This window comes from Strix aluco, chromosome W (assembly GCF_031877795.1).
Source record: "Strix aluco isolate bStrAlu1 chromosome W, bStrAlu1.hap1, whole genome shotgun sequence".
NCBI lineage: Eukaryota > Metazoa > Chordata > Aves > Strigiformes > Strigidae > Strix > Strix aluco.
In genome coordinates, this window is record NC_133970.1 from 35,085,408 (window position 1) to 35,106,566 (window position 21,159).

The 21,159-nt window shown below is 39.4% G+C and overlaps 1 protein-coding gene across 2 annotated transcripts in view; it reads right to left on the minus strand.

The window, feature by feature from the left end:
• Positions 1 to 3,406: 3,406 nt before the first annotated feature.
• LOC141917729 (homer protein homolog 1-like) overlaps positions 3,407 to 21,159 on the minus strand; it is a 149,617-nt gene continuing 131,864 nt past the window's right edge. Inside the window, exons 7-9 of one of the 2 annotated variants that reach the window (XM_074811142.1) lie at positions 13,389 to 13,499; positions 11,680 to 11,760; positions 3,407 to 5,979 (exon numbers count right to left, since the gene is read on the minus strand). In XM_074811142.1, the coding sequence (XP_074667243.1) occupies positions 5,791 to 5,979; positions 11,680 to 11,760; positions 13,389 to 13,499 (381 nt within the window). In that variant the 3' untranslated portion in view covers positions 3,407 to 5,790. Of the gene's footprint in view, positions 5,980 to 6,437; positions 6,477 to 11,679; positions 11,761 to 13,388; positions 13,500 to 21,159 lie in introns of those variants that run through there. The other variant, XM_074811143.1, reaches the window with a different exon arrangement.

Genomic DNA, 21,159 nt, shown 5'->3' on the forward strand with positions numbered 1-21,159 from the left:
AAAATACTTGCATTGCTCAGTTTTAGCCAGCTCTGATTCAGAATACTTCCTGATGCTTCCTTGTTGCCTCTTCTCTCAGCTTCTTTAGCTGTCTGACTCCTTCGCTGTGGCTAAGAAATGTTCAGACACAACAGGCAGCACCCCATACCTACAGTTATCTTTTATGTGCTTTTCATTTGGGTTGCTGATGTGCCTGCCTGGTGAGCAGGGCACTGGATTTTTATGTATCTGGTTCCATAAGCAGTTTAGCACTTTCTTACAATTATTATAAACATGTGCTTAGCTGTTCCATGTTATGCAGGAGAAAAGAACATAGACACAAAAAGGAAAAATAGGATAAAAAATTTTTTACTTTGTAGGTTCAAATTATAATAAACATCCCAAATAATTTCTTTTTCTTTCAAAGAGGTGGGGAAAGGGTGCTTATATCAAACCAACACATTATTCTGCTTCTCTCCAATCTGTTGAAGAAAATTTCCCCTTTTTTCGCCCCCCACATGCAAATCAACAAATGTGCAGAATGGTCTGGAGCAAAAGGGCTACAGCACGAACCAGCAGCTTCTGGACAAAGGACAACAAACCCTCTGGGGACACCTCTGTGACAGACAGCAAGTACAGCCACATTTGGGCTAGCTTCCACACTGCTAGCAGGGTGTAGCAGTGAGGCTAAGCAGTAGGGACTTTGGTGCAGGATGCTCACACTACATACTACTTGAGTTGCTCAACTACACATTACTGTTCTGGCTCCTGTCACTAAGTGAAAGTCGAAGACAGAGCTGTGTCTTTCACTGCTTTTTAAGTCATATTTCTGGTTCCTGAGAAATACTGCTGGAATTATAAAAAAGAACTGCATATTCAGATGCAGAGAAAGTAGATTTAATTTTCACATTTCCATCCAGAGTTAAGGGCTGTGATATCTCTCTGGCAAGGAAGTACAAAATCATCTTGCTTCCCATTTCCTTTGTTTTGTTTAGAGAAAATTCCTGTCATCATTTAACAAAATGCAGTCCAGACTCAGAGAGTTTCAAAGGTCTTGTTCCCTCTCTGAAAAACTTAATCTTGCAAATATCTGCATGACCATATTTAATTTAACTCAAAAGGGGGAAATCCATACATGCAGATTACACTTAAACATACCTTGTCAGTGTAGGTCTTGCTCTCCCCTTAGCATCTGGATGCACATATTGTTTGTGAAGGTCCATGTAAGGCAATCTTTTTGACAACTACATTTTCCCAAAAAAATCTAAAACATCTTTGATAGTTACTACTTCTTTCCATGCCTGAGTTTTGCTTGTGCAAGACCAGGCAATGAGGAAGAAAGTGGGTGTAAATTACACTTATGTTCCTTTGGTCCTAGCATGAGCTGCCAAGGGTGCAGAGGCAGTACCGGCAGCTACATGTCCCTGAGAGGTTGTGGCAGGCAAGCTATGAGACCCCATATGGTGTGAGAACCCATACTATCTAGAGGTATTGCAGGTCTTTTGATATAAACAGTTTTACCTCCTTTCCAGCTATGTTGCATGGCCAGAACAGTGGGGATGAGCTGAACTGACTCCAGGATCTAACACAAAACTCTGTATATCATTCCCAAACATTTAACATAATGGGGAAAATTAATCCTACTTGTCTGAAGTAAGTGGAGTATAAGGAACTAATGCTACTAAGAAAAAAAAAAGATATTTTTTTTAAAAAATACCTATTATTCCATGATATGTTCTCTGCTTAGCACCATTCATAGGTAGTGCACATATACAGTGTTATTAAGAAAATGTAAACAAGACAATTTGAACACTGCTTTGCAGACTCAGGTCCATTACCTGAAAAAAAAACAGTGTAGAGCTGTGCACTTAAATGGCATGTCCAGTTACTGAGACTGAACTACATGCATTTGGACAGAGTTTCTTGATGGTTGGTTGTGGGTTTATTTTAATTGTCTTTTGACATTCAGACCTAATCTCTAATCAGCTTTATATTTGGCCTCAAGATCCAAGATTTCTGTAATCAACTAAATTAAGTGCTTTTATCGACATCCACAGTTCTGCAGGGTTAAGGTCTGCAACAGTTTTCCATTCCTCTTTCCATGAGGTATTTCTGAAAAAGGCTTTGATTTTGCCTTTGGAATAAACCTCCTAATGAATGCAGTGTTCAGAGAGTGCTGCTCAGTAGCCAGTTCAGTACAGAATATAAAAGATGATAAAACAAATTGAGGTTTAGCCCCTTATTGAAGATAAACATGAAGTTAGTCCCTAACTGGTAGAAAAATGAGCAGAAATCAGAAACCTTCCACAACTGACAACTAAAAAGACACATCCCAAAATATTCATCTTTAATTGACACACTGTTCATTCTTGCAGGGTTTTCTTTAAAGGGATTTTCCTGGGAATGCCACCGATAGCATTAAACGATATTTATTTATGTTACATATGGTTTAACCCTTTATATATTTATTATACCTGAAAATGTACTTTCTTAGAGACCTTATAACAGCATTTCTGCATTATCAGTTCCTTTTGTTCTCCTCTTTCCTGGACATATTAGCTAGGAAAAGGAATTCCCAGTCTGTAACAGACAGATTAATTCACACATTTTTACTCTGTCCACATAGAAAAATGCAATTACTGGATCATTGAGGCATATGGATTATGAACAAGACGCTCCAAAAACTATCTATCCAGATGGGGATATACTTACAAAAATCTTTTATGTCAAAGTCAGGATTTCATAACAGAACACACTAATGCAAAATCCAGTAGCACCTGAAAGATTAAGGTAGCTGCTGCTATCACTTGAACATACTTGAAAAAGATTTAAGAAAAAAGTAAAAGTATATTCTCCAGAGAACAGCAAGTATATTTCAAAATAAAAGGTGTATTTTTTATTTTTCTTTTGGATTTTTTGGGGGGATATTTCTGTTAGTTTTTTGGGTAATTATTTTTTTTTCTACAGGACTGTAGTTGCCATATATTGAGTTATATGTGATGTGATTGCTCTCCCCTCACATGCAAGTTCACAGTCGTGTTTTCAGGCTATAGTACTCAACACTGTTTTCTGGTATACATATTCCCATAGTTTCATCAAAGATAGATACAATCCATAATACCTGTCTCTGGGAAAAGTAATGTTTCAAACAGGCAAACTTTTATCTTAAAACAGAAGTGAAGAGGCTACAGTAGGTATAACCACCTAAGTATGAACTTTAGGTTGTGATTTCTAAACATTCACCTACTGTAAACAAACATTAAAAATACTCTTAGCAATAGGATTTTATTTATATGTGCATGTATGTCCACCTTATCCCATATTTATGTTTGACAACTATTTGGGAATTCAAAGGTGCAGCCCTCAGTAATTATTATTTTAAAAAAGGGAAGGAAGCATATCTACTGAGAAAAGAAATTATCAAATATCAATTTCAAATTTTAAATTTAATTTCAATAGGAAAATATTAAAAATGTGCACATCTAAATTTTTCCATGTTCTGTATATACATATGTGTGTATGTATACATAGAAATACTCATGTACCACACATATTCACAAAATTTAAGCTGAAATATTTGTCCACTATTTTCCCACATGTAAACGACATCATATCTTGAAAAATGTCAATAATAATATCATTAAAAATAATAGTACATTTATTCCATCATCACCTTTCTGTGGTTTTATTCTTTCTTCATCCTTATTATGTCCACTGAGCATTAACAGGACAGATTCTCCTTGCACTTCCTCAGATGTTATGCCAACTGAATGTTGCTGACATCACATCAAGGACACAACTGGTTTACAGCAGTGCAAGTGGCAAGAGAATCAGGCCCAAACCTCCCCAGGTAAATTAAAAACTGGTTTTATCTGCTCATCTGGACCTGATGAAGATATACACATCACCATCTAAAATCCACCAAATGAAAAACATGTAGCTCACCACAAAGCTTTCAACTAGTAGCACACTGAACCAAGCTCCCCCACCCCTTTAATAAATAAAATAGTTGAGAAAAATACCCTAAAAATATGAAGAAAACTTAAACATTGTGTACATTACATACAGTATAATACATGATGGTTTAGCATTTGACCTAAACCATTTTCCTGACTAGTCAGAAGACACCTGATAAATTACTGGTAAAGAAAAAAAACCCCAGTATTTTAGAAATAAAGCATGTATTTCTGATATAAATGAGAAACTGTGTGTATTATATGGTATATGCACAGTACACACATAAAAAAAAACTTATCTTTTCTAGTTTTGAATAGCAGCCTCTAAGTGGAGAAAATTGTGTTGTACAAATGTAATAAGCGGCTAGATTTCATGTTTAACATTCAAATTAATTTGTGGAGCAAACAAAGGTCAGTGCATCTTTCGAATTTGAAGTCTGACACTCATTCATATGTCTTAAAAAAGCCCTCTTCAACATTACAAGCAATTTATGGCATGACACTTGGCTTACCTTTCAAAGAGGGTTTTTTTTTTAAATAAATCTATTATATAAAGAAATGTGTGTTTGTCAAACGTCTGTTAAAATTACATCAAAAAAAGTTTAAAACCTGCTCAATGAGGATAAGTGAATTCGATTTCCTGTTTTTAAGTATTTAGTTAACAGTTCAGAATATTGCCTGGTGTATTTTCAATAAAGATGTGATATGAAGACCCATAAAAGAGTAAACATGTCTCCATTTCAATTTGTTATGACAACAAAACGTCTAGAAACAGCTTCCTTGGCTGGACAAGTTCAGTGTATGAGTAATCCCTTGCAACAGCTCTATGCCCTTAATGCAATCTGTAATAAACAATGCTCCCCATAAGCCATTATTCACAAAACCTGAAATTCATGTGACATTCTGAAAAAGTCTCCTGCAGAACAGGTTAACAGTTAATTGAACATAGTTAGTCGATATACGTATCATGGCCAGAAAACAAACAACTAGCTACTTCTTGTTATCTGTGCATGCCAAATTTTACATTTAAAATTCTCAGGGGGTTTTTTGCCCTTTTTTTTTTTTTCCCTAGGGGACTCACGTGCCATCATTGGTTGGCTTCAAAATATAGTTAAGTGGAAGATAGTATCTCACTGTAATTACATGAAATTCATATGAAAAAGTAAACCTTACATTGGACAATATTGTAGAACACCAGAGTAAGCTCCATAAAGAAATATGGTATCTTCCAGTATATATATATCTCTCTAAACAAAAAAACCCAACCAACCAACTAAATAAAAAACCCCAAAAGGAAGAACTTTATACAAGCAGTTATAGTAACTTTGTTTTAATTAAAGATGCAACTCTCTCTCAATCCTGGCAAGAATAAATTGGTAACGGCACTGCTCCACAGTGGAAAGGATCCTGAGAAATTATTAAGAACAACAAAATACAGGGCTGTCATCACTAAGTTCTTGCACAAAACACAGCAATTAAATATCTTAAATAAATAAAACAGCAGATAACCTATATTGTATCAATCACAAAAAGGGGATGTGACCTGGGACACTGCTAATTCTTCCACCACTGATAATTAGAAAAGAATTGCATTCAGTTACTGTTAATATCTTTCAAGTTATCTATGGCCAATAATGTACAAGGAGGTAATTTATAATTCAAGTTTGTTGTTTTTTTCTTCAACTAGCTGCAAGCTAAGTTCTAAATTTTACACTGAAATATGACTCAAATTTAAAACAAGCCCTCTCAGAGGAGCATTTTCTAATTTTGTGCAACTTTGATGCAGAGCCGGACACAGTCCTATGAAGAGAGACAGTGCATCTTTAAGCTGATTGGCACTGAGATCCCATTTTCTTTAGCTGCATTCTATTAGCTTGGCCAAGTTATCTCGTAACTCTGTTAGTTCAAATATTTTTCCATCAAGAATTTCTAAAAGTGTCTTCAAGTTATTGCGAAAAGCTTCTTGCTCATTCTGACTTTTCTCCAGACGTTGCTCTAGATCAGACAGCTGGCCTTCCAGGTCTTTGTTTCGAATTTCTACTTCCTTCGGAGAAAATACATAACATATTAATGTGTTGTCTGCAAACAGAAAGCAGTCTAACCTCCTGCTGGTATTTGTGTGCTATTTTTGTCAACCAGTTTTTGAAACAATTTTTGATTGTGAACCTTTACAGTTTTCACTAAGCCAAAACCAGAACCCAAATTGATATTAGGATTGCATGTGCACTATCATTTCCTCTATTTTTTTTAGTAATTCGTCTGAAGGACAGAAACTTTTGGACAGGGATAAAATTTAGTCAGTGAACAATGGATGTGATATTCAGGGAAGTTATCACTTCTAGCATTCAGAAATATGCCACCTACTGAAAACAGCTTGTCAAAGGTTTACTTAAGTTCAAGTATTCCCTTATTTAGACTACATGAATTGCTCAAGTACACAGTCCCCATTAAATGGTCTCATATAGAAGCTCATCCAGAATACTGTTTTATGGATGGAGGAGTACTACCTTACTCCTGTCCCACATTATAGGCCTTTTCACCCTGAAAATTAAGACAGAAACATAAACTAGCAAGAATGATGTCAGGGTGAAATCAATTGTTACAAATTTAAACCAGCAAGTGCAAGCTGAATGTCTTATCTCATTGAACTGTGCCCCAGAGCTCCCACCTGCAAGCTCTGCAGTAGCGCAGTTGTGGGAGCAGGGAAAGCACATGAGCCACCAGTGCTGTACAGACCACCTATTTCCATACAGCGGGTGGAAAGACGAAGCAGCATCACATTACACATAACTGAGGGGATCTGACCCTGAGCAAGCTCAGCTCTCATTCATGAGGAAGAGAAACCCCTTCGCGCCAGCCAGTGGTAGGGGAGTGCTGCCTGCTGGGACCCCTCACAGCTTTGGTTTACGCATGATGGGAGGAAGGTCATGGCTGCTCTGCTTTGTGCAAACCAGATGCCCTCTTGTAAGCCAAAATGTCTTGCTAACATTTTTTTTTGTCTTGCTTTTTTGTCTTGCTAAACATTTTTTTTTACTGAGAATAAATTATGTCGGTGTCAATGTAGCTTCTGGTATGTGCAGACACAGCTGAAGGTTGGTGCTTTCATGAAGAAGAAAGGGGTTTGAAGATAAGACAGTAATAAATAAGACAGTTGGGGCCTATTCTTGAAGATAACAGGAACAAGGATGAGACAAATTAAAACAAACCAGCTCAAGTCACAACACAGCTGCACAACACCTCCTAAACAGACCTTTGTGAGCATGCGTGAGCGCTGAGGTCAACCAGCAGACATGGTGAGGAAGACTGCCAACGACCCCCAGGGACCCCTCGAGACCACCACCCAGCAAGAAAGCGCATGCGTAATTAGGATGCAGATATTGTAATTAGTTCCAGGGAATCTAATGCATATGTAACTCATTTCTCAGAAAAGTTATGAATATGCATAATCTCACTGTATATTAGCTGCCGGTTATAGATCTGGGGCGCGCTTACCTTTGCGAAGCTATTCGCGTGTGCGCCCAGCGCTGCACTAAAGAATGTCTGCTTTCTAACACTCCAAAACGAGTCTTAGAGAGTTCCTCTGTCCGCTTTTACAGTAACACTCTCTTTTATCAAATTACTAATGTAGCAGTCATGTGGGTCTGGAATAGCATATTGTTATTTGTCTCATTCATTGCACGTCTCATAAATCCATGTTGAATTTCATAAATTCAGTTATGGAAAACACTCTCAAAGGTAGCACAGGGACAGTGTATTTAGTACACCATGCACCCTGCGCAGCTATTCTCTGGAAAAGTGTATAGTGAATTTGTATTTACATACATTAATATTTTTTAAACATTTTTTAAACATTGCTTACCTTTACAGTGGCTTTGTGGCACAAAGCTTTAACAGGCCTGCTATGAGTTTTTACAACTAGTTTCACACAGCCATAGGGTGGGCGATTTGGCAGCAGTCATTCCTCCCAGCACAAGCTTTCTTTCCGCCCTTCCACTCTCCCACTGTCTTTGTTACGATTCTTCTGTCTCCCTCAAAGCTAACGAATACATTCATGTTTACATTGGAGAGATCTCAGGTAACCATAAGAAACAACCTGAGCCATACAGAATATGTATTTGGGCAGTCAGGAGTAACAGGTATAAAATGGCAGCTTTGTGTCCGTGGCCTTTCCATCTGTGTGGGGTGTGATGGCATTGTCGATTGGCCGCTACACCCCTGGGCAGCAGAGGGATGGGATGATGTGGCCAGAGCTCAGTGTCAGCTTCCAGCCTCTGCAGGTGGGGGGGAGCTCTGGGACCCCCAGCGGCAGTGCAGGTGGAGAAGGCAGAGCCTTGGGGACCTGATCTCCTCATAGTTGTGGTTGCTTGTGCAGCCAAGGGTTACATCCAAGCTGAACTGGAATACCTCCCTTATTTCTTTGTAAATGAGCAAGTTAAAAACTACAGTTTTGGCCACCGGTCTTGAACAGCACAGCTGAGAGCAGAAATTAGCCCTTGCTGCCAGGACCAAGAGAAGAATTAGTTTAATCTGTTTAACGCTGAATAATATAGTTGCCAAAGCATTAAAGGAAGCTAACTGAAAAGAGTATTTGTAGAAACAATATAAATTAAAATACATACATGCTTATATAAGGATTAACTTCCCCACCGATAATTAATTTTTGTAAGTAGGCAAGCCAGTGATGAAAGGGATCACTTTGGAACAAATCCATGGATACGTTTATGGTTTTTTTACATCTGGGCCTGAAGAGCAGCCCATTGGCCTGTATCTAGCACTGAACATCATCTTTCAGGCCCTCCTCAGACACTCTTAAACTGAGGAATTGTTCTGCTGTGAGCTGTTAGGTGGGAGCACCCAGGTAAAACCAAAAGCTTTATGTTAGATGTAGGAACTTCTATCCATATTCAGCATAAGATGTTTCCCTTTAACTCTCCATTGTTAGTCCTTGCCCTGCATCTCTTCAAATCAGAAGAGTTCCCTTCTTTTGTTTAAACTTCCAGCTTGTGCACTTTATTTATATTCCATTCTTGATATCTCTTTCCTAATCCATATACATTTAGCTTCCCCAAACATTTCCTCAGATACTTTCTCCCATACTTCCTTCTGTTTTATTTTCCCTAACCTGTGCTTAACATATTTAATGACTTATGGAAAGTAGAAGTAACTGAAATATGACATGAACTGTTGCTTTTAATTTCTGGAAAATACTTCTTCCAAAATTTTACATTTGATCCTTACACATATTTACCCTAGATTAGTATTACTGATTTTTGCAACAGTATTGCATTACAAGTTTATGTCCAGCTCATGTGCAGTTTCCTATTATGAGTCAGTGTACCTCAAAACTGTTGCTTCTTGATGGGAAGAAATGGAGAGGTGTCCATGTGATATAATCTATTCCCCTAGTTGTGTCATTTAACTTTATTTGCAATTAATCTTATCTAACAGTAAACTAACTCTTCTGATACATTCAGGCCCTTTACAAGAATTATTTTACACTGTTTTTTCAAGCTTTTCTTACAGCAGGGACAATAATGTCATACATTGTTTTGTTTTAGAAAAGAAATAAATTATTAAAAAGTTATGTTTGCTGTTTGCACTGTAATAATCTTTTGTGGAATTCAGTGCAAGGATCCGAATAAAATATTCAAATCATACACGACAGCTATATTTAGGAATCAGCCACAGTAATAAAGATATCCTGACTTACTGTGAGAGTCACACTGATCATGACTCATTAATAGGTCTTCTCTACATTGCTAATGAGATTATTAAGTAACAAGGGCCCTGATACTTACCCTTCACAGTGATAACATACTGCTCTTCACTGGAATTTGCCAATGATGGATTTCTAATTCATTCCCTGATATGAGAGTGTGTCAGAAATGTGATACACCTTGAAATAATAATTTCTTTGCATAGAGTTTTTCATACAGGCTACATTCTAAAATATTTTAGAGTTACATAATCCATTTGCAAACACAAGAGGGAAAAACTAAAGCAGAAGAAAAAAGAGCGAGACAAACAGATATGGACCCTGGAGACAATCACCCTGAAAACAGGTGATGAGTCAACTAAGTGAACAGAGGTGAGATGGTTAGTCTGGAGCTACAGAAGAAAACACCATTTCACCAATGTCACAGATGTAGGGTGAAGTGGCTCAGAGAAATCCAGTATTATCAAAGCAGGAAGATTATAACAAAGCAAAGATTCAAGATATTTTAGACAGGCTGCATCAGGTCAGTAATAAGCTTTAAGCTGAAGAAAGGCAACTTTTAACTTGGATCCTAAGACAGCTTTAAATTTATTTGAATAGAATCATATAGAACCATTTTCAGAAACTGATTGCCTACAACATGACATATGGAAATATATACATAATATATCCATTTGGTTACTAAAGATATAAATATACCAAAAAGAAGCTACTGACTTCATAAAGTATAATTTTTAATAAAACCTTAGCATTTTCTAATTCTAAAACATCTTTCATCTATTACTAGTCTCTCGTAATTCCAAGGATAGCTAGTTCTCAGCTCATTATTACTTTTCGTGTGATCTTACACTGAAATTATTGCATATGCTACTGCTAGAACAATTTACAACTTTCATTATAATCTTCTTTTTGAGTCTCTCAGATAAGTTCCTTTTCAGCTGAAAACTCCCATGCTTAGTCTAAAGCCAGAAACAATTTTTGGAATAGTGGAATAAGCAAGCTCAGGTGTATTCAAAACAGTCTTTAAAGAAACACCGTAATAACATGCTTTTTCCAAATAATTTGACTTAAGAATGGGGAAAAATTAATAAACTCATTTTTTTTTATGTGGTTTATTCTGTAGTTAAAATGAGATTCAAGGAAGTTCCAATTCATGTAATGCATTTCAAAGAATATCTGCTTAACAATTTTTAAGCAGTGGGTAGTCTGACAGAGCTTGTTTTCAGCGTGATTTAGATCAAGCCACAGAACAGCAAGGGTCACCTTTCAGCACTTTGGATTTGGAGCTATTTAATGCCAGAGTTTCCAGTCCTATCAAAACTCTGAAATCTGAATTCAGAGTTTAAACCCAACTAAGCTTTGGGTCAGCCTCATTCAGAAGACAGGTTTCAAAAGGGAGGTGTGTCTGTGCTGGCTGGTCAACCCAGCGACAGAAGACAGGAGCTCAGACATAGCAAGTGAGGGTATACTGAGAGCATACTGCTTCCAGTAGGCTGAGGTATCTGGCTTTATGCACAGTAAAGAAACAACCCAGAAAACACAATAAAACCACAATGATTCTAATGCCAAGAAAATGTCAGAGTGTGGTTTTAGTCTGTACTACACAAGAATGCTTTAACCTTTACTTTCTCAAAGCATATTTAAAAGCTGAATACAAACTCATCCCAACATGGTGATACACAGCCTGACAGTTCAGTGGCACACAAGACCTATGGGAAGACACTGCAGTGAAAATGAAACCAGAATTGCCTAGAACATGTATTGATGAAGCACATCTGCTAGTCCAAGTTCATTCTGTGGAATTGTAAATGAAATTTGTGTCTGTTCCCTCAGGAAAAAATAACAACTTACAGCAGATGGAAATTTTGGTACAAATTTCAGAGCGTCCCAACCCACCACTTCACAACACAATGTAACTTACATATTTATCTGGCACCTTCAGTGAAAATAGCACAAGTTGCTGATGTGAACTGCTCACTTGATCATTTTTCCCTTCTGTCTAAATTAGGATGATGCACTATAGCTCACCTGTAACTTCTGGGTCAGAGAATCCCTCTGTACTTGGAGCTCTCTGGCACTGTCAATTTCTTGTTTCAATCTTTCTATTTCCTAAGGGAGAAGAAACAACCTTGCTAGCAACACGTTACCTGGCTTGGCCTCAGTGCAGGTAAGCTGGCTGCTGCTTCTTCTGAGCAAGCCATTGCAATGATATCAAAACTGGCAATTAGCTACTGCATGAAGTTTAAACCCTGCTTCCAATATTCCTGAATTACAGTCCCAAACAACAATTCTATTGTGAATAAACAACACAGATAAGCATTTTCTTTGCTATAGAAGTCTAAGTCTTTCTCTCCCACACAAAAGATCTGAAGTAATGTTATCCTAGAAAATGAAGAGTACTTGTAATTAGAGAAACAATTTTATACTTTAAATTCTAGTATAATCTATCCTCCATTTTTTCAAGAGAAAAATCCAATTTTCATCTGAGCTGCTTATTGTCACTAGCAGCAGGGCTGAGCATCAAAAAATTGCCTGCGTTGACCATTGATTTCTGTAAAAAGAGTCTAAAAGAAATGGTATCTTTAATTTACCAAAAAGAAAGTAATAAGGTATAAAAATAACAAATACAGATAAAATAATGAATGGAAGAGAAACCTTTTCTTAGCTTACTTTCAGGAGACAAGAATAGAAACAGTTAATGAAACTAAAAGGTATCAAACTGAAAACTAGAAATACTTTTCCCCAGAAAGTCACCTCCCAGAAGTCCTTTCAGAAAGATCTCTTCACATCCAACAGCTCAGTATAATTCAAAAGCACATGGGCACCAAAATGGGAAACATTACCAACCTGAGGCAAATCTCTTAAGTATGAGGGAGCTTGGAAAAGGCTTTGTTCCATTTTGGGAGGATATTCTGTAACTACTGTGTCTCTCATGCATCCTCCTCAGAAACACCTAACAACAGCCCCACTGGAGGCAAGACCCTGCAAGATACACTGCCCCTCCAAACATGCACACTAGTGCCCAGTGTGTCTGTTACGGAGGGCCCAAGGGATCTGGTCTTATACAGGGCAAACAATCCTTCATACATGGTTCCTTCCACCTCCTTTTTTCCATCCATAAAGGAGTGATTTTTGATCATTCTGTGGCACAAATCTGCTTTCCTCTAGGACCCATGCCAGCGCAGGTGTTACTCCAATTCCTTGTATTTTCCTGCTGCTGGTCCAGCCCAAGGCAGATGGCACAATAAATATCAAGTTACAGGCTGGGGGTTTGACGTGCATTTAAGGAAAGGGCTGATCTTAGGGATCATAAAAGTCAGCTATATTAACATAGCCTGAAAAACAGATTAGCCTGAAAAAGACATTGATCTATTATTTGCTCCAAACCCTACTCTCCAGAAAAAGGAAAGCATGCTTATGACTGCTTCCGTTCTTGGTGAATTTGGACTGCATCTGTGTGATGACTTCTTTGTAGAAACTACATATGCCTCAATGCAGACTTACTTTTGCAAAAACAATACCTTTTTTTGTTGTTGTTCAGATACCCAGCTCTATATTAGACTAAGGTAATTATATACATGGTAAAATATTAATCATTTCAAAGAAGCTGAAAAATGGATTTTACTTTGTAACATCTATAGGAAATAATACAATATTTATCAGCCATCCCAAATTTAATATTGAAAGCCTTTAGAAATGATGTAACAGAAAAGCCAAGAATAAATGTTAGCAAATACCTCTTCTTTTTTCTTCAGCATAGACTCTAACTCCTGTATTGTCTGGTTTAATTCTGTTTTATGTGTGTGGACTGCATTGGCTTGACTGCTCACACACTCTAGCTCAGTCACCTGTTGAAATAAGTAGAAGCAACACATACAGAATTAATTGCAACAAATTCAACGCACTATTACTTCTTTGCATAAATAGCTGCGTTTGAAATATGCCCTTAGTTCTGGGTGAGTTATGTTGATTAAAATGGTAAAGGTGTTCTTATGAACTTAGCATAAAATGCCTTAAAAAATTGTTTTGCATAAAATGGTTGCTATGACTTCTAATGTTTACTGTAATATCTTGGAAACAATAACTTTAGTATGTTGCAGGCTGAAAAAAACAGTAATTAAAAGTTATACTTACTAATTATTGAAAATTTTATGAAAGAAGCTGAATTACCATTTCAGAAACAGTAATGTCTAGATGATTAAACACAGATCTGTCTGTCTGTCTAACATCTCCATCTGACACTTTCTAATATTGCACTATCTTAATCAACTAAACCACAATGCTCACCTACTTCCTAGCAAGCCAATTAACATTTCACATCCTCAATTTCTGACTCAGCATCAACAGTGTAATAGCTGTCAATGTACAGCTGCCAACTTCTTACTTCCTCCCTCTACTTTTGGATCTCATCTCTCATTCACAAAGCCAACATCTAATGGCACGATTTGGATTTGTACTGTTCCTCTTTAGTAGCAGGCAGCAAACACATGCCTGTGTGGATGTCTGCACTAAAACCTTTTTATTTAATAACAAACTGTTAAAATATTAAAAATACAATAACTCATTTTTTTTCCAGAAGATATGTGCCTATCAATCTTAGTATATAGTCTTCAACAGAGCTGCATCATCTACCTACAGTAACTAACAAATCTGGCCCCAAAACTCCTTTGAACAAAGTATATTCCTGTGCTACCCAATTCTGCAATGAAAACCTTAAGGTCTCCATTTACCTTTCCCAGAGAAGTAGCCCCTAGACAGAGGGCATGTATTCTCCAGGACAATTTTATTTCTTGGATAAAAGAACATCTTGAGGAATCAAGGTTGGTGTCCTCCAGCACTGATGTAGTCTAGCTAGTAAAGCCACTGTGATGCCAGTAATTTCAGACTCTGAACTGTTTGTAGGCTCAAAAGGTAAATAACTGAGTGCAGGGAGAAGTCGAAGGAAAGCCAAGATGAAATACAAGAAAATTAAAACAAAATCCCTCTCAGCTTCTCCTTTCTGAGTCACAGAGCATGAATTTCCATCTGTAACAGCTATGACAAGTCTAGTTCCTTCTGCTGGAAAATTATGATTAGACATTTTTGCACATCAGGCTTATAAATTGAGAGAAACTGAGATTACAGCAAATTCTTGAGAGGGGTAAGGGGAATGAGGGATGAGGAGATAGCTTGGTAACACAACACCCTACCGCTCACCCCCAAGACCTATCTTATTGGCTGGAATTGTCCCAAAAGAAATATCGGTGCTTGTGGAAAAAAAAGTAATAGCAGTTTGCTCAGTTTTATATGCCACTTAGCATTACAACTGAAGTCTTGGATAATTTTCTCAATTTGCTTCAATTACACAAAAATATATCTATTTAGATGATTTGTGACTGCTACCATTGTGACTATTACAGTATTCGCTACTATAATTACACAAGAAACAATCAAGTAGAATTGCAACACACCAACGGGGAAAAAACTATATCTAAACAGTGTCTGAACTAACATCTAAATACAGCAAGTATTTACCAAGTACTGGCACAGTGAATACTCATTTATGCAAAGTGGAAGAGCCTCAACAGGAGAGACAGAAGAAAACCCAGTCCCTGAACCACCTGTGTCCTAGCACTTAAGTGCCTTAGAAGCAGGTGCAGAGGTGTTCCATCCTGTGACTAAGGAAGGGCTTGGACCCCACTGCTCTCCACATGGTTTCCTCTGGGCTGGTACACATGGTGAGGATGCACATATTGGTGCAAGCCTGGAGTCCAAGGAGGCTGATGGATTGAACTGGGGTGAATGAAATGTTACAACTCTCGGCTGCATGTATTGTTGCTGGCTGAAAACACCTCCCATTACAGCCCTGCCGGCTGTGTGGCTCACATGAACACTCTCCAGTGTGCTCCAGGCCATACTAACTCAAGACATCCATTGAAATTGCTTAAGCAAGCACAACTAATTTTGCTTGAGCATAGTAGGGAGTGCTCTCACAAATCTTCTTGCCAACAGAGGCAACCACTATCAGAAGGGCAATTAATTACCCACACTAAAGGGGCTGTGATGTCTTACTCTGGTCCAGCTTTTCTCTGGGCAAATGTACATCTCTTACTGCTTATGCAAGAAAATAATGCATTGTTCAACTGTTTTGTTTACTGTTAGTTGAAAAATCAGTAACTTGGAAAAAAAGAACAAAATCAATTAAAAAACCAGGTTTACTTTGATCACAGTCATATTTAAATGCCCATTCCTAGAGAGATCTGAAAAGATGTCAAATATCTTCATGATGTTCTCTTCTTGAATGTACCTATAAAAAAGAAAATCATACTGTGATCTTTCAAAAAATCTGTAGAGTAAGATTGGCTGGAAATTGATGTGATATAAAGAATATGCAATTGAAAACAGAAGCAACAAAAGATAAAGCTCTAGGCAAAAATCTGGATAGCATTTACTTGCTCTATTTCCTTGTTTCAAATTGAATTTATTTTTCTCATGACCAGTGGTCCAAAAGTCATTAAAAATAACTGTTTATGCATTATGCACAGAAGGGGGCATAAAAGGAAGCTAAAATGCTTTAGTCTGATCCTCCCACATGCTCTTTTCAGGTACATCTCCTCATTCAGTGTTTCATGTTTAAGAGCAAGGCTCAATCACTAAGCAATATACCTGTGATTAAACCTTTTTTCCAGTACAGAATTCAGACTGAAAAAACAGTCTTTGAACAATAACTGATTAAACAAGGCTCTTGTATTGTGCTATTGTAAGACTGCACTGACTTGCATATCTGAAAAAAGTCAGATCTGTGGCTTTGTATTTGAGACTAAAAAAGAAAAAAATTATCGTTCTTCACCTCTGCTGCTTTATTTTGCATTTATCATCCAGGTAAGGATTGCACACAGGGAAAAAAATTCTGAAAGGGCTTTTTAGTGACTCTTTAATGATCTAACTGTTCTAGTATATGGCCATTATTATACTTAACTGCATACCTCAGTGCAAAATAAGTCAGCTGAAATAATACAGCAAGGCAACTTGTTCTGGCAGAGCCTAGAACTTCTCAGTAGAGGCCATTTGAGAGTTTTCTGGAAATTTTGATCTACGGTCAACAGTCTATAAATAGAGGAGAATATCAGGCAGAAGTTTTCATTGTAGCAGACAGCTAGCACACTCTGGGCTTCTGGGAAGACTGGAGGAGTGAGGCTTTGGGCCAATGAGGAGTTGCAGACTTAACGTGAGCTTAAGAGAGTGACTGCTCAAAGCTTCAGAAGACTGAAGAATCTCTCAAAGAAGACAAACCAAATCAAAGCACAAAGAAACCAAGAGAGGAGATTGCACCAATTCTCAACACAGACAACTGCTTCATGAGAAAAGACTTTGGTTAGACAGAAGCAAAGAAGTGGGAATGACAGAAGTATTTTGAGTGGTAACCCTCCCCAAGCAATTATTGACAGAATGAATCTGAGCTGTTTGCTGCAGCTTGATTCATTTTTTCAAACCATCAATCACTGTTGCAGGGTGAGCAAGGTGAGCTGTGGGGAAGCGATGGGTAGGTCAATACCCTCAGAAGAAAAATATAAGCTGCATATTAACTCACATGCCTTGAAGAGAATTCTAAAGTGGGTAGCAGTTGTGGTTACTATATTCACTGTTCTGATATGGAATAAAGTAGGAATAAGATTATGGGACTGTACAATGTGAGGGAATCAGGTTGCAGCAGAACTCTTACTGACATGGAGAACTCTTTTTGAGGTAATAAAAAGGCAAGATAAGGAACGAGGCCAGGCTGTTAAGACAGAGGATGAGGACACAGAGGGCGAGGACACATGTCCTGAACCCCTACGGCAAGCTTTATATGCTGGGTCTTTTGACTGTGATAATCCTTTAGACCCGGACCCTGTAAATCCTAAAAGAGAACCTGGCCTGTGTCCTCCCTTAGCTGGGGATGATCCGTGGGTAAAAGTGAGGCAAGAGGCCTTGGCGCAAGGGGATATGGACATGGCCAGAAAGATTGTTGCTCCTGTAATCTATGAGCCGGGACGTCAGCCACGTTGGGAAGGACTGCAATTTTCTGTTATTAAAGAACAACAGAAAAGCGTTAATGAGGACGGGCTCCAGAACTCCTTTACAACAGGTATACTGGAGGCAATCGCTCATGGCTATCAATTGGTCCCGTGGGATTGGCTGGCACTTTTAAAAATGGTACTAACGCCGGCACAGTATTCTATCTGGAAACCGAGTGTGTGGATCTCTGTACTCAGCATCCGCACCCCCCCACCTGCAAGCACCGAGCCTTCGAGCGCCCCCCGCCGCGGAGCGACTGCCTGCGGCCAAGCCCGGCACCGCGCTCTCGCCCCGCCCCCCCCCCAACGCCAGAAGCGGCAGTTTTTACAGAAGGTGCTGACACTGGGATGCGGCGTCTCTTGTCTGCCAACACCACATAATCAATAAGCAATGGCTTTACATATTCTTAATGGTGTTTTGATGTTTGTAGTGTTTGTCATTTGATGTTGTGTGAGTAATAAGTGTAAGGGCCCCTTTGTGTGGGTGTGTGACTGTTCTGCGGGTGTGAGGCGCAGCCCAGCTGCAGCTGCGGAGTGCGGAGTTCTCTGACCCGCAGTCCCGTTATCCCGCGAGGGAAGCGGCCGCAGAGGAACGAAGCGCAGGGCAGACTCTGTACCAGTGGGGGGGTAGTGCAGGACGAGGGAACATTCCTTAGTACAGAGCGCCCTAGTGCCCGCCCGCTGGGTCATCGGTGCTGCCTGTTTGTTCGGGCTCAGTGTTTGAAGTGTCACAGGTGAAATATCTCCTCTAGCGGAGGCAGTAATTCTGTGTTAATTGTTGTCTTGAATTTAGGTGCGTACTCTGTGGGGAGAGTGCACCCTTGTACCATCTGCCTGAGGGGGATATTGTCAGAAGATCATCTACAATCTCACAGGGGTTGTTCATTTTACCAGAGGTCATAGATGCCGATTATGAAGGGGAAATCAGAATTATGGCCTGGACCCCTGGACCCCCGTGTTCAGTAACAAAAGGGTCAAAAATTACTCAGCTTTTTTATTTTACTGTGGCTCCCCCTAATAGTATGCCGAGAAGCCGGGGTGACTCAGGATTTGGATCAGCAGGTACTCCTCAAATATTTTGGGCTCAGAAAGTGACTCAAGGTCAACCTCTGGTAAAATGTGCCCTCACCAAAGCAGAAGAATCTGTTGAACTGACAGGCATTTTAGATACTGCTGCAGATGTGACTGTAATATCTGTGAGCAGATTGGCCGTTAGCTCGGGTAACTCGAGTGCTTTTCGGGGTTGGTGGTCACGCTGTAACATTTCAAAGCAAAGATCTCATTCAGGTAAGGGGCCCAGAAAACCGGGTAGCAAATATTCATCCATTTATATTGGAAACCCCTGCTACATCATGGGGTTGTGACTGTATGGCTCAATGGGGAACTCAAATTGGATCAAATTTGTCTTAATGGCCACTGCAGCACAACCCACCCCTAAACCCACCCTGCAACTAACCTGGAAAACAGAATCACCTGTGTGGGTGGGTCAGTGGTCCTTGCCAATGGAACAGTTGTTCCACCTGAATGATTTAATTCATGAACAGTTAAGTGCAGGACATCTCGTACCTACCACCAGTCCTTAGAACTCGCTGGTGTTAATTATTTGAAACAAAAGTGGTAACTGGTGACTTTTACATGATCTCCGACGCATTAATGATGCCATGGAGGATATGGGTACGTTACAGCCAGGAATGCCCTCCCCAACAATGATTCCCTGAAACTGGCATCTTGTAATAATTGATCTAAAGGATTGATTTTTTTTACCATTCCCTTGCATCCGGATGATGCACCTAAATTTGCCTTTTCAGTTCCCAGTATTAATGTTAGTGAACCTGCAAGACAGTACCACTGGGTTGTTTTGCCACAAGGAGAGAAAAACAGCCCCTCGATGTGTCAGTGGTTTGTTGCAAAGGCTTTGAGCCCTGTTAGAATGCAGGTCCCCCAGGCTGTTATCTATCATTATATGGATGACATCCTTATAGCAGCAGAAACACAGGAGATCATGGAAAAGCCTCTTGCTTTACCCAAAGACTCAGTATCTCAAATGGGGTGACAAATAGCACCTGAAAAGGTACAGCGATCATCACCGTGGCAGTACCTGGGGTGGAGAATTTGTGAACAGACCATTGTCCCCCAACACCTTAAACTTAAAACTGATGTTAAGACTTTAAATGATTGACAGAAACTGTTGGGAGCCATAAATTGGATACAGCTGTTGTTGGGCCTAACTAATGATGATCTGCATAGCTTGTTTGATATTTTGCAAGGAGATCCTTCACTGACATCACCCAGAGTACTTACAGAGAAAGCGAAACAAGATCTCCACCATGTAGCTAATGCCATCTCAGAAAGACAAGCATCACAATGTGTGCCCGGCCATCCGTATCAACTGATATTATTTAACCCTCCAGGGCAGCCCTATGCTCTGCTGTTTCAGTGGGATGAAACACTTAGTGACCCTCTTGTTATTGTTGAATGGATTTTTTTGTCACACCAAATGCACAAGACGGTCACTACTCGTCCAGAAATGTTTGCCAAACTGATCATGAAAGGTAGGCAGCGCCTACTATTACTTGCTGGTCAGGAACCTGTGTGTATCATTGTTCTGGTTACTATGCACATGTTACAGTGGCTAATACAAATGTCTTTGAGCAAGCACGGCTTTCACATGCATTTTTTCCACCAAAATGCCAGGGCAATACAAAACCAGTTTTCTTTATCAAGGCGTCAGGCTAAAGACATCATTGCCACTTGCCCTGAATACCAGAAGGACTCTCTCTCTTCAACAGCCAGTGGTGTCAACCCTCGGGGACTCACCTCCTCAGAATTATGGCAATCTGACGTCACTCGCTTTGCTGCATTTGGAACGTTAAAATACGTACATGTGTCTGTCGATACCTTTTCTGGAGCAGTGTTTGCGTCCTGCCATACAGTGGGGAGTCAAGCATCTGACCGGCATTCCCCACTCACCGACCGGACAGGCTGTTGTGGAGCGTACGCATGGCACGCTAAAGTGTCTATTGCAACAACAAAAAGGGGGAGATGGAGTATATCTATCTACACCTCACGAAAGGCTAAATACGGCATTATATGCCATGAACTTTTTAAACATTTCCCCTGTCTCACAGGTGCCACCAATATTGCGTCACTTCTCATCGCAGATACCAGATCAACAAGAAGTCCAGGGCAAGGCTCAAGTGTTAGCAAAAACCCTGGAAAGTGGTAACTGGGAAGGACCATATCCTTTAATAACCTGGGGAAGAGGTTATGCTTGTGTCTCCACAGGTCACAGTCCCGGTGGTTACCAGCAAGGTGTGTGCGACCACACCTGAGGCGTGAGAGGCAGCTTTTGGTGGACACTCAGGAGCCGGCTGTGGGTGCTGTGGGTGCCCCTGTGCCGACAGTTTGCTGTCTCTTCGACTGATCATTTAAGCAGAATGTATGGGTAATGCTTGCTGCTGCAATAGGACAA